General features: G+C 35.5%; 2 protein-coding genes across 3 annotated transcripts; both read right to left on the bottom strand.

Moving 5' to 3' along the window:
* Positions 1-329: 329 nt before the first annotated feature.
* On the bottom strand, positions 330-2,951 carry LOC125850257 (uncharacterized). 2 transcript variants are annotated; one of them, XM_049530118.1, is made up of 3 exons: positions 1,482-2,949; positions 772-1,301; positions 330-486 (listed from the first exon to the last, which is right to left on the bottom strand). In XM_049530118.1, the coding sequence occupies exons 1-3, from the start codon at positions 2,458-2,460 to the stop codon at positions 463-465; spliced, it is 1,533 nt and encodes a 510-aa protein (XP_049386075.1). In that variant the 5' UTR covers positions 2,461-2,949; the 3' UTR covers positions 330-462. The 2 variants fall into 2 exon arrangements, with proteins under 2 accessions (XP_049386075.1, XP_049386074.1); XM_049530117.1 differs by having other exon boundaries at positions 772-2,951.
* Positions 2,952-5,832: 2,881 nt separating this feature from the next.
* On the bottom strand, positions 5,833-13,045 carry LOC125850258 (V-type proton ATPase subunit H-like). The gene is made up of 11 exons (XM_049530119.1): positions 12,919-13,045; positions 12,113-12,238; positions 11,373-11,475; positions 11,059-11,131; positions 9,865-9,930; positions 9,639-9,756; positions 8,765-8,926; positions 8,080-8,205; positions 7,636-7,761; positions 7,033-7,212; positions 5,833-6,088 (listed from the first exon to the last, which is right to left on the bottom strand). Exons 1-11 carry the CDS (start codon positions 12,952-12,954, stop codon positions 5,840-5,842), a joined length of 1,365 nt encoding a protein of 454 aa, XP_049386076.1. The 5' UTR covers positions 12,955-13,045; the 3' UTR covers positions 5,833-5,839.
* Positions 13,046-13,912: the final 867 nt, after the last annotated feature.

Here is a 13,912-nt window from a genome sequence, read left to right as displayed (position 1 = left end):
AAAAACATACTTCTGTATAGTCATTGTTGATTAAATTTTTTAATTATACAAAACTTGAAACCTGATAACAAGATAAAAGATCTTTTCTTGGTTGATATGGTCAATTGTTGCAGATTCTTGAAATACAAACTTTTACTAGGCACTAATAATCAATTTTATAATCGAATCGTAGTACGGGACCATTTTCGTAAAAAGGCCAAAAGTACTACTAAATTCAGGGGCGGAGCTAGGAGGGAGCAAGGGGGTTCATCCGAATCCTGTTTAGCTGAAAGTTACATGGTATATTTAAGAACAAAATTATCTTTTATGTATATATAGTATATGTTGAATCCCCTTAGCTTCTTCGTGTAATTACTACTTTATTAGTGAAAATCTTGACTCGGACACTGACTGTCTCAACTCAAAAGCCATAATAAGCAAAAATCTCAACATCTTGAACTTGCAAGCTTTTTGATAGCTGGATCAAAGCCAAAAACAAGCCATCACCTGTCCACCAAATCAATGCACTGTCAGATTTTATCTACTTATTGCCTGTGTTGCTAGGACTCGTCAAAATTGTCGACTTGTGCATGTAGGATCCTCCAAAAGTAGTGCATTTCGAGGATATTGAATAGGGGTGCGTGTCAGATCCTCCAAAAGCAGCCATTTCTGGAGGATACTGATCAGGGGTGCCACAACACTTTGGAGAGTCCGAGCAACATGGCTTATCGCGAGCACAATATTTTTTTTATAGCAACATAAAAACACATACAGAGCAGTTAAAGAGAGTACCTCTGTTAGAGAAACTACAGATGGCTCATTTCTTGGATGGGACTTGATATTTTTCCAAGTTTTAATGTCAGATTGCATCAAATTTAGTTGCTCCTTGATCTCATATAACAACGTTAGCTCTTCGTGTCTGTTAGATTCTTGCCTCGTACGTTGTCTCTCAACTTCAGCTACCTCAAACGTCGTCCTATTGACAGGACAAATCTCTGCTGTTTCTGAAGCACTAGTGGTAGGAGAAGCAGCTTCACCTACTCTATGTAACTTGTTCTCATTCTGCATAGGTACTAAATTAAGTTGCTCCTTAATGTCATGTAACAACATTAGCTCGTTGTGCCTCTCTGTCTGTTGCCTCGTACCATGTCTCTTGACTTCAGCTATCTCAAACTTCTTATTGACACGACGAATCTCTGCTGTTTCTGAAGCATTAGTCATTGGACAATTTTCCAAATGCTTTATAGGTACTAAATTTAGTTGCTCCTTAATGTCATGTAACAACATTAGCTCTTTGTGTCTGTCGGGTTCTTGCCTCGTACCTTGTCTCTCGACTTCAGCTTTCTTGAACGTGGTCCTATTGACACAACAAATCTCTTCTGTTTCTGAAGCACTAGTCATTGGACAAACTTTCAAATGCTTTTTAGGTGCTAAATTTAGTTTCTCCTTAATGTCATGTAACAACATTAGCGCTTCGTATCTCTCGGGTTCTTGCCTCGTACCTTGTCTCTCGACTTCAGCTATCTCAAACGTCGTCCTATTGACATGATGAATCTCTGCTGTTTCTGAAGCACTAGTTGTAGGACAAATATCCAAATGCTGCATAGGTACTAAATATTTCTTATGCCAATCAGTTTCATCTTTAACAAGCTGTTTTTTAGCCTCCTTTCGGACAACAAAATCTTCGTCTTTAATGGCTCGAGGGACTTCAAAGACATCAAGAACATTCGGAGGAGAAGCAGAACGACTAGCAGCAACTTCGTTATCTGATTTATTCCCTCGATGCTGAACGAGGTACGTTTCTTTAAATTGCTCCAAGAAATTGTTACAAGAGCTTCTTTTAGAAACTGGTAAACTAGACAATTTCGCATAGTTAGCACCAGCAATCTGTTTCACTCTTTCTTCCAACTTTTCGATCTGCTCACAGTACAAACTTATACTCCCAGCCGTTGGAACATCATTCAAATCGCGTTTTGGACTGATCTTTTCGTCTTTAAGAACATCCTTTTTCATATTAGCATATTTCAATGTGATATTCGGAGTGGATTTACACCTCCCAATAGATTGAACAATCATTTTTCCTTCTAAATCCTCGAGATATTCGAGATCACTATCATCAATATCATCATCATAGCCCATACTCACAAGCTTATATCGATAAGCTTGTGCATGATGATCCAATTCATCTATCTCCATCTGTTTTTGATCAATAAGTTCTTGTAAAACAGATAATGATTCTTCAGCATGACTCATTTTTTCTTCTACAAATCTCTTGTATTGTTCTGCTTCCATTTCCTCTGCAGCCTTTTCACCTTGTAAACGTAAAATCATCGATAACGCTTCAGTTGCTGCACTAGATGAGGCTTCACTCTCTTCATCCAACTCATTGTACAACTTCTCTATAAGTTGTTCTTGAACACAAAGCATTTCTTGTAACGATTCTACGTCGAATCGAGACATTGCCTTGCCAATATCTGCCATCAAACATAACAAAAAAAAAGAAAGGAAGAAAAAAACAATCTTGTTTATATCTCTAATAGGAGATGCAAAGTAATCAAATGAACACCTTTCGTCGAAAAATTATAGTATACAGGTCAAAATAACACCATTAATGAAATTTCTGATTTCGCTACTGGCTAATTGATAATAGTACTATATGAATCACCTAAAGCTCCAAAGATTCAATTTTGATTAACCTATTGCACATCCAACAAGAAATTATCTAAAAATTTACATTTACATCTAGACAAAAAAAAATAATTCCAAATATATTATTTTCAGGTATGAAGAAACCTCAAATATTTAAATTTATTTTCTAAGGAATCACAAAATTAACTAGAAAAAAAAAGTTATTTAAGATAAAAAGATATGTTATTGTTGATGAAGGATCAATGAAAATAGAAAAATCTCCACTAGAGGAAGATAATCAAATAGGCAAAGATAATATAAATTGATTTTCTTTCCTCTAGGGAGATTTTTCAGATCAAAAAAAAATTTGATTTTTTTTTATTATAATTTTTTCATGACAGTTTTGTTTTTGATTTAATTTGTGTTTTACAAAATGAAAAGTAAAACAAATCCTCTGTGAATCCGCATTTAGTGTTTACATCAAATTAAGTGATTTAAATATTAAGTGCGAATAATATTTTTTTTCCTTGTCTCTTCCAAATCCATATCTTAATAGATTTGGGCAAATATATCATTACCTTGAACACTAAGTTGTTGGATCTTTAAAAAAAATTGACGTGTGTGTCAGATACTCTAAAGGTAACGCATTTTGGAGAATCCGACATTTATGCGGTAACAAAAAGAAAATTGTATTAATATGGAATAATACATAAAGAAGACTATGTCTCCGAATTTAGAAAATTGTCATTCTTTTCGAAACAGACTAAAAAGGAAACATTGTCACATAAACAAGAACAAATAGAGTATCTTATGCTCTTAGTTTTCATATATATGTTGCTAATATCTATTTTAGAGCCTGATTAATACAGATTCACGCTAGAAAAGTCTCACAATTTGGAGTAAAACCCTCTTTAATTATCAGAGGAGACTCCATTCTCAGAACTCAAACAAAGAGAGTATCTTTGCTTAAACACAAACTCACTTGGATGGATAATATAATATATACTAATTTAGAAATTAGCATACAAACTTAACCAACATATATTAATATGGACTAATTTCTCTTGTAACAAGAGGATTTAGTTCCAAATAAAGGAAAAGACATTTAAACTTTTTTGACAAAATACTTAGACTTCATTGAAGATGATGAACTCTTTGGAGAAATTGATGATGTCTCATAATTAACTTCTTTATCATCTTCTTTGATTGTCTCCAACATCTTTGATGCTCTATTTCTCATAATATTTACAAATTGTGGTGGTGCTGCTTCACTAACAAACCTTGCCATACAAGCATTCGACATTTTTAGTAGAGTGTTAATTAACTGAGACGTCGATAGAAGAAAATGATGAATTAAAAGATGGTAAGTGAAAGTGGTGTTTGAAGAGAAATTGATTGTTAATGACCTAAGAAATACACATAGTGTGGAACTTTTATATATATATATATAATATTAGTCTTGTTAAGAGCTATGTGATTATATACTAGTTTCATATCTAGACTATCGAGTGTTCACAAACCNCCCCCCCCCCCCCCCCCCCACAACTACCTTATTGCGCTAGGTGGACCCCTTTTAATACTCTTTTCATTTCTTATACGTCTCTTAACAAGTTATAGCTAAAAAAATTATTTTAGGTCATAAATTTAAATCTCAGTAGTAATATTCATGCATTTTTTTAATCGTCTTGTTAGAATTTCTGACTTCGCCTTTGAATCTAGATTAGTTTATGAAACTATGCATGATAAGGCTAAAATTGATTTAATTGTCTTAATCAAATGGTTTAAATCATTTTTAGAAGTTAGTTCCGGCGCTTGCTTTTCGTATTAATTGTATAGATAGAGATATTTACCTCTACTTCTAGATTTAACCACAATTAATGGGACCAATTAATTAATAATTAGGCAAAGCTATAGTATTAGGTATGAACTCGAATTCATAACTCGTTTTACTTACCGGATTCACAATTAAATATCCATATATATATGAACCGAGCCACTATTAGAAATAGAGTTTTTTCTTACCCCGACTCAATGAAAAAATTGTGTTATAAAACAAGATTTCCCACCCTATTTCAACCTAACCAGCTCACTCGAAAAAAACTGTTCAAAAACAGATTTCCATTGAAATACTGGTATAACCACTAGACATTTTTCTTTTCTAACGGATTCTATAAAAATATATGTGGGAATAGCCACTGAAGATTTTTCAATGGGAAAATAGTGACTTTTTAGTATTGAGTATCAGTCGAAACTAGTCTTTCTATTATCACAAAGACAAAGGTAAAATCTACGTACATCTTATCCTCCCTAGACTCCTATCGTAGCTTCGCCCCGGTTTCTAGGGTATGTAGGAAGCAAAAAATATAACTTAGAGATATGGTGTTGTTTCTATCGAAAACTTCCAAAATTGCACTTTATATCATTGAAAATAGCAAGTGGCTCATAAAGGCATTTGTATATGTGGTGGTGGTGGAAATGGTAAGAGTTATTGTCGTGTGATTAACAAGTTACGAATTTAAGTTGTGGAAACAGTCTCTTGTAGATATACAAGGTATATAAGAAATTTATTATGATCCAACCCTTCATCGGACATTGAGCATAACAAGAGTTTAGTGCACCATACTATCCTTTTTTCTCGGATGTAACTTGGATGGCTAGAATTTCTGTGACAAACGTTAATGAATAATTTGTGTGTTCCCTGTAAAGTAAAGCCGTCTTCATGGGGGCACAAAACATGACGGACTAGAATCTTTTACTATAGTCGTTGATCATTAGACACTTAACTCTGTCACAGATCTGATTCATTCAGACCCACTAAGAGATTTTTAAGTAGAAAAACAAAAGCACTTAATGACCTAATGTCTGAATCATTCAGATTCAGACATCCATTAAATGCAAACAAATGAATACTGCATCTTCCCAGTAACATAGAGTTGTCTTGTAATGTGAGAAAATATGCAACTCTTTGGGATTTACAAGTAAAAATAACATCAATATAGGAACAATTAACTCATTGATGATGGGGAAAAACTCCATTTATTGTATAGAAATAAAATTTAACTCATGATACATGCATTTGTCTGGGTGAGGATCTCGTCAAACAAGCTGAGGTCGGCTATACGAGTCCTCACTGTCCATGTTTGTCTGATCTCATCAAACAATAATAAGAAAAAAATGAATAAATAGAACATGATCACTGTCAAACTTGTGTCATTTGAAATAACAAAATAATTTAAGCCTGCAAAAAGCTGGCGTATTTGGCGCCTAAGAAAAGCCTCTGGATGCAAAGCAGGGCGTTTTTCGTGACCTCTGCAGTTCCGTGGTTCAATAGTTTCATTACCCGTTCCTTAGCTTTGAGGTCAGCCACTATGACTCGCCCGGCAGGATGGCACTGAATGAACTGTGACAAGTCATAGCAAGCTACAGCAAGTGTCCTAGCATCATTTGATGTATCCAAAATCGTCATGAGCACTCGTAAGATCTGCAGCACAACACGACAATGATCACTCCATACACTCAGTACAATAGTCATTGGACTGATTTATGAGTTAATGGTCAAGAACACGCCTGAACTATCACTATTTCGCGAGTTTCACACCTCAACTATCAGTTGTTCGCTTTCCCCACCCGAACTATCACCATCTATGTATTAAAACACACCTAGCCCAACTATCAACTATTCGTTTTTCCTACCTGAACTATCACCATCTACTTAACTAGGTATGTTTTAATACATAAACAAAAATGGAACAGTTGATAGTTGGGATGTGAAACTCGCGAAAAAGTGATAGTTCAGGTGTGTTTTTGACTATTTACTTATACACTCAATACAGTAACAGGGGATGAAAATAATAAACCTACAAAGATCACCACAACACCAGTGTTATTAAGAGTCATTGCTTCAGTGCTTAAAACATGATTCATGTGAAGCAAGAGGTTATCGCTTTAAAAATTGGTGCTAAGTAATTACGACGAGAACCAATCACTTCTTTGAATCTCAACTTTGAGGAGTTAGATTAATATCGACATTATTGTACATTTGATATTGAATTAGTTATTTTAGTTTCAATTTATCTTTACTGTACTAAATTGTAGATGTCTGATAGTTTTTAATTTATCGTAAATAGTACATTTTTACTCACAGAAGTGTGAGCTTCAATCCCTATGGACCTTGTCGTTTATTGTGCTTTTCGCTTCAAAAACACTTCACCACTCTATTGACTATTATAACTGATATATGTGGTTACTTATAATGTGTTAAGTTTTGGATTTCATTTAGCATATATACTAAGTCATTGCCAGCAAGATTGTTGAGCAGTTACGTGACCTGCAAGATTTTTGTTTTTCTCACAGATAGGAACAACAGTAATGGTAATTTATGGTGTTTAAGCTATACGAAAGAATGAGAAATGCCATAGGCAATACCTGAAATCCGTTCTCCTCGAAACAAGTTATATTTTCCTTCCAGAATAGAGGATCCCTATGCATGGGGGACCAATCAAGACTGCCAAGTAGGACTTCCTGCTTGTACTTATCATACGAACTCAATTTTTTGATGTTGGCCTTCAATCCTCCTTCAAGTTGATTCAGAGCGTCCAAAAGGTCCTAAAACAGATTACACGGCAAATTAGGGTGATATCGATAAATCTGTGAATCTAGAAATTCATTTCGGCCAACTGAACCTTCTCGAACTGTTTCTTTATAAGAACTAGAATGATTTGTGCCGAAATAACAGATGACAAGAAGAACAAACGGAATGTATCTTAAAGTACTATTTCTGCATCTCCCTGACTAAATCCGCCTACATTAGGATTATTTTTAGGTGCAGGAAAAGAAGATCGCCCTCGGGAACAAGAAGTTCTATCTTAAAAGGTTCACGATTATTTCATTGACATAGTAACATGATTAAGTATTGTCAATATAGTCTATTATTTAACTTTGCGGTACTTCTTTCACTTAGCTTCTGATATAAAGTAAATAAAGTAAGATACTGTATCAAATTAAAAACCACAAAACAGTTCTATTCACCTCATCACTCCAAGCCTGCGCTTTCAAACTCTGTACGATTTGCAGCACATCCAGGTCTACCATTTGAGCACCAAATGACCCTCTGGCAAGCAAATTCCTAAGAGTCAAGATGACAACTCTGACTACCTGTAGTCATTGATATATAAAAATGCCATGAATGATGATGAGTCGAAGATACTTCATAGATGGATAAATAGAAAATGCAACAGATTAAGTAATGTGCTGCCTAGAAAGTAAATGACTGAAAACGAACTCAAGAGAAGTGAATGATGAACGCGAACGAAGGAAATTAATCATGACTACATAACTAGGGGATAGCAAGTAGAAAAGATATTCTTCCCGAGTTCTTTCTAGGCATCCAAAGGAGACAGCTACATTAAGTTTAAGACATAGGGATAGCCAGTAGAAAAGATATTAGAACAAATGGCAGCAAAAACAGCTCACCTTCTCCTTTGTCGAACCTTTAACAACTTCAATCAATCGAGGTAGGGCCCTAGAAGTAGCCAAGTACTCAATTGCAGGTTCATAGTAAGACAAAAGCCAAACGCATAGACATGTCTCGTAGAGAAGCTGCATTAAAGAAGAACAGTGAATCAGATACATCATTGTTAAAATTGCGGAGAAACCGCTTTACTAAAAAGAGGCTGTAATTTGGCCTATATGTAGCTTCTTGTCCTTCTATTTCTGCTATTATCTACTGTCACTTAAACTTCAATTATCGCACTATTATGTTGTAGTAACTGTTCCTTTTTTCCAGAATGCTTTGTCATGCTCTCTATAGTATTTTGCCATGATTTCTTCACTTCCAATATTTCTTTTTTCGATCTGCTTTGGTATGCTTTTCCTTGAGTCGAGATTCAACCTCTCTACCTCCCAAGGTAGGGGTACAGTCTCCGTACACTCTACCCGCCCGAGAGCCCACTTGTAGGATTACACTAAGTATGTTGCTGTAATTTGGCCCATGTATGGAAGACGGGTCAAAGATGGAAGGATGGAACTTTCTGTCAACAATTATGAGCTGCATGATACATGGAGTGAAATGACAACCATCTCAACAGTCACTTCCCAGCACGACTACAGAATTTACGAAATTGGCCCAACATGTGGCAATACTAGTGTAAGGACGAACCTGAATGGACTGCTGAGTAGATGCTGGTGAAATTAAAGGAACGAGCAGCTTCACTCCATCATCTTGAACAAATGAACGTCGAACAACAGGCTCCTTCAACAGAGTTGCAAGACTATTGATTGCAGAGGGAATGCTACAACTAGGATGAGAAGGCTTTCTCAGCTGAAATGTTACAGAGGAATCAGGATGGACAACAGTAACAACTAATTGTCATATAATTTTATGCTTCTAGCATCAAGTGAAAATAAACCCACAACATCACACATATGCCCCTCCTTTTCTCCCATCACTTTAGTGACTTAGGTTAGGAAAGAATACCATAATAAGCAAAAAGAAAGGGCATAATACATAAGCAGACACTCAAACTTGGCCTCAGTTGGCAAATAAGCACTCCAACTATGTGAGCACACATCTAGACACCTCAACTTGGTCTCAAATGGCAACTAGACATTCAGTTGTCCCACTGTGTCTCATGGACACCTGATGCTGACGTGGCACATAAATTTTAGAGGTGTCTAGATGATTATTAGTAAGCTGGAGCGTTCAACTGACACAGTGAGGATGAGTTGAGGTGTCTAGATGTGCATACTCATAGTGGAAGTTCTTACTTGTCAGCTGCAGCCAAGTTTGAGTGTCTGTTTATGTATTGTGTCAACAGAGAGAGACGCCACAGTTTGAAAGAGCAAAGAGATTAGAAAGTACTACTGCAGAAATTCAATACCTCCATAAACCATTGCCAATCCCCTTAAACGGTCTAGAAAAAACACCTCACGAATTGGATAAATAAAATTCTTTTTTTGAGGTGGGGGGTTGGGGGACCGCGAGTGGAGGTACAAAGTATATAGAAGTGCAAAATATAGGAATGCAGATGAACCTGTGCGCATAGCCAATCCACTAGGCCATTCAGAACATTTTCCATCGTGGTGAGTGTCCTCTTTGAACTCGAGGCATCTCCATTTGCATCAACAACATTCTGAACATTTGGCCTGGCACTGGAATTACCAAAAAGAATAGAAGAACCATATGGCAGTTATCAGTAAATCGTGCTAACCTTAAGTCTCTCGAGCTGAATGACATCATAGGAATAATGACTTTACTACCTCACTATCAAAGAGAGAATCTTACAGCTCTTCTCTTGTATGAACCAATTACCTTTCCAAAGAAATCTGAAAGAAATAAACTCATCATTCAAAAAAGGAAAGAATGTGATGACGCAAGAAAACATACAATCTTCTGTATTTAAAAGATAATTATCGCAAAGAAGAGACTGCATATAGGCAGAACAGTGAATTTCAAAAGAACATACAACTCTCATTTTCCTGTTGAGCTATCTACATGTGCATTTGGATTTTGGATTTTCCATTTTCAACATTTGCTCCGTTAGAGCCAAATGACATATGAACCCACTGTTTAGTTTCAGGAGTAAAATCAATCTGGGATACATATGCATATATAATTAATCGAAGCACCGTAGGGTTGTTAACTTTGTTTTTGACTCCATGTTGCCTCCTAATATTTGGCATAGTTCAGAAAGTCTTGATTATGAACCTTACCACTTAAATAGATGCAGGGTATTAAAATCCTAAAGGACTATAGATCAGTTTCTCCATCAATAAAATTTACCAAATTAACGAGAATTTAAAAATACAAAAGATCAAGTGTTGACCGGATTTTAAAAAAGAGAAGCAGTTCTAGTGGATTTTGGATAAGGAGCACAAAAGAAAGAGAAAAGAACTTCGCCTTCAAAATATCTGATATTTTCAAACACATAACTTGCTGATGAATCATCAAGAAATGAAATAAAATATAATTAAATGAACAACTGCTAACTGCATCTCAAACGTGAGGAATAATAACTCTTCAGTGATCTTGTAAACTGGGCATTGAGATGATAAGTATGAAGCCATATAAAAGTATAGATATAGGAAAATCCATATATCAACACGTGAATACACGAGGTCTCAGGTTCAAATCCCAACAGAAGCAAAACACTAAGTGATTTCCTCCCATCTGTTTTAGCTAACTTGGCATCTGTTGCTGGTGGGACGTGACAAGTATCCCGTGGAATTAGTCGAGGTGCGCACAAGATGGGGCAGACACCACGATTATAAAAAAAACACATGTGAATCCATGAAGACATAGGATAAAGAGGGAGTAGTGCATCAAGCATGTTATAGAGAGAGAGAAAGGAAGAAAAATAAATCTAGGAGACAAGCTCAAAGTATAGTACAACAGGCACCATCACATCTGACAACAGCAGACTAAAAGTTCGAAAAAATACTTAATAGAAGCACCTGAGGAAAGGTTCATAAGTGTCTTCATTGGATAAAGAGCTGTCATGGAATAATCTCGCTCTTCTTGGGTTTGCTGCAAGAACAAGAGTATAGATTGGTCAATCTATCAAAAGAGATCTAAAACACTAAAAGAAAACATGAATCAGCATGGCTAATATGTTGCTAAATAGCCCATAGCTAACACGATATTTTTGATAATCCACCACTAATCCGTCGTTATTTAGGATTAGCAACAATTTTTTGTTGTTTAGTGACAGAAGTTGTCTGTTGATAATACTTCTTTTCTTTTGCAGTGAAAGATGCACCCCAGTTACCTGTAAGCATTTCATCAATTAAAGCTAAAACATATTCCACAGTTTCTTCCTTGAAGACATCTCGTAAAGTAGTAACAAAAACATGGATATAAGCTGGACCGTCCTGCAAAAAATGCTTCCAGTTTATCAATGTAGTAAAACTAAAGACCATTCTGGAACATCAAGGACGATAGAAGATTGAAAAAGAAACCAAAACTGAAGTAAAAATAGGTATTTCTTTAATTCATCTGTTGGAAACACCATTACGTACGTTCCCCACAAGCATATTGTATGTAGCTTACAAAAAACTTGAAAACAAACATCATCAACTGATAACTGAAATTATATGGACAACCCTTTTTTTATTAATGAATAACTTTTGATAGATTAACACCGAAGCCACACATAAGGAGGACACAGAATCAGAGCCAAAACAAAAATAGGCAGGAATTCGGCGTGAGCCACCACGGATTAGTAAAGATAAGATTAGTGATTGTACTATATCAACAATATCGATTGAAGAGAATATTTAATTTTTCTCCCAGTGAGTTCCGACTCATTTTTCTGGTGACATAAAAAGCAAACACAATATTACTATATATGAGACCTTCTCCAGATAGAATTTAGAAGAAAAATCCAACTAAATAAAAGAAAGATTAGGCAGAAAAGTTTCAGTGAACATGGAAGTAAGATGCATGAGCCGGAATTGGGGAGCAATTAACATGTAAATCATAGCTAAATGAAAACACAGAAAACGTTACATTATCCAGCAACTGAGATTTGTAGCTTTCAGCCATTTTATCATAATGCCTCAACAGCTGAAGATCTGTTCCGCTGATCAGTTTCGTGGTCATGTAAGTCTCCCATGGAATATCCCTCCTCAAAACCTTTAAAGAGTAAAGCACACAATATGAGTTGTGCAGTAAGAGACATAGTTGATCACACTACTAGTTGCAGTTTCCTTTATTCCACCGCCCCCACCCACCCCTTCTTGTGGATATCATAACCCTACTGTGCAAAAGTGGGATACGCACTTGCAATGCATGTCTGGGTGTTGATACATATCATGAGCGACATGGAAATAGATCAAGTAATATCTTTCTTTAGCCAAGAAAAAAAATTTCTAGTTTGCATGGTCCAATCATTGATTGCGAAAATTTCTACAATAAATTGGGTAGATCACTAGTTTAGTTACCTAGCCACGATTCTACTATTTGCTAGAATAATCTAAGATGAATCTCCCCGATGGTTAAAATAGAAAGAGTAAATACGATTTTCAATCATGAGAATAGAGAACTTTTCTATGTCAAATAATGCTCTACTACAAAGGCAACTAATAATTAAACTTTAACACAAGTCATGAACCTCGTGTTCTAGTCGTCCATTTATTGTTCTTTTATTTACACAGACAAGCTATTATAGCCTTTGAAGAAGAAGAAGGTCAATGGATGAAAAAGAAAGCAACTAACAGCCACAGACCTAGATGTTGATTACAATGATGGTAGAAATCAACTTATTAGTACATAACTGTAGATTCATGACGATGCTTATTCATGCGAGAAAATACCTGCTCAGTGGTGAGCTCAGCGTTTTCAATTGTCATTGTGATTATATTCTTCCGATATGAAAATCTTATATCCTCTAATGAAACAAGAAAATTCAGAATCTGTTGTTTCCTTCAACCTGTATAGAGTCCACATATATATATTAAAACTCTGACAGATAATTAAGTCATACATTGTAAGCAGATTCACCTAAAAACGGGATCATCAAATGTTTCTCACAAACTGAGTGAATTTAATTTTGAAAAACACAACAAAAAGAAAAGAAAAAAAAAGAGAATTTTGTAGAAACGAAATAACCAGATGTTTACAGAAAAAAATATATCATTTCAAGAGAAGCGTCACAAGCAAATAACTGTCAGAGAATCAATAGGCATATAAAGTGGGATACATAAATCAATGAGAAGTTGGCGGATCAAAAGTTGACCTCCAAATCTCAATGATCAGCACAATCCAACAACATACCCAATGTAATCCCACCAATGAAGTCTACGGAGGGTAGGATATACACAGACCTTACCCCTACTTTGTGAGGTGGAGAGGTTGTCTCCAATAGACCCTCGGCAACGATCAACACAATCCGAGCTCACTAATTTCAACAGATTATAATTTAATAATTGATCCACAAAAGCAAAGTATTTTACTCGTGAAGCAATATGCCCAATTTCTATCCAGTTCATTTTTTTCAACCCAGCCTTACATTCAATCAAACCCAGAATTGACATTTACATTTCCCCTCATGCACAACAAAGAAAGACTCAAGCTTTTCTTTTAAAATCAAACTTAACACTCCTAGAATTATCATTTTTCATTCCTCTCATCCCAAAAAACAAAGAAGAAAAAAGAAAAGACTCAACTTTTTCTTTTTCGAAATTCAAGACTCAACCTTTAAAACTAAGAATTATCATTTTACATTGCTCTCATCCAAAAACCAAAGAACCAAATACTATCATCAAGTCAATTAACCGAAATTCGGATACATAAAGCAATGAGAAGTTA

This window comes from Solanum stenotomum, unplaced genomic scaffold (assembly GCF_019186545.1).
Source record: "Solanum stenotomum isolate F172 unplaced genomic scaffold, ASM1918654v1 scaffold15793, whole genome shotgun sequence".
NCBI classification, from domain to species: domain Eukaryota; kingdom Viridiplantae; phylum Streptophyta; class Magnoliopsida; order Solanales; family Solanaceae; genus Solanum; species Solanum stenotomum.
Note: the sequence above shows the minus strand (reverse complement) of the source record. Positions and strands in the feature narration are given on the sequence as shown.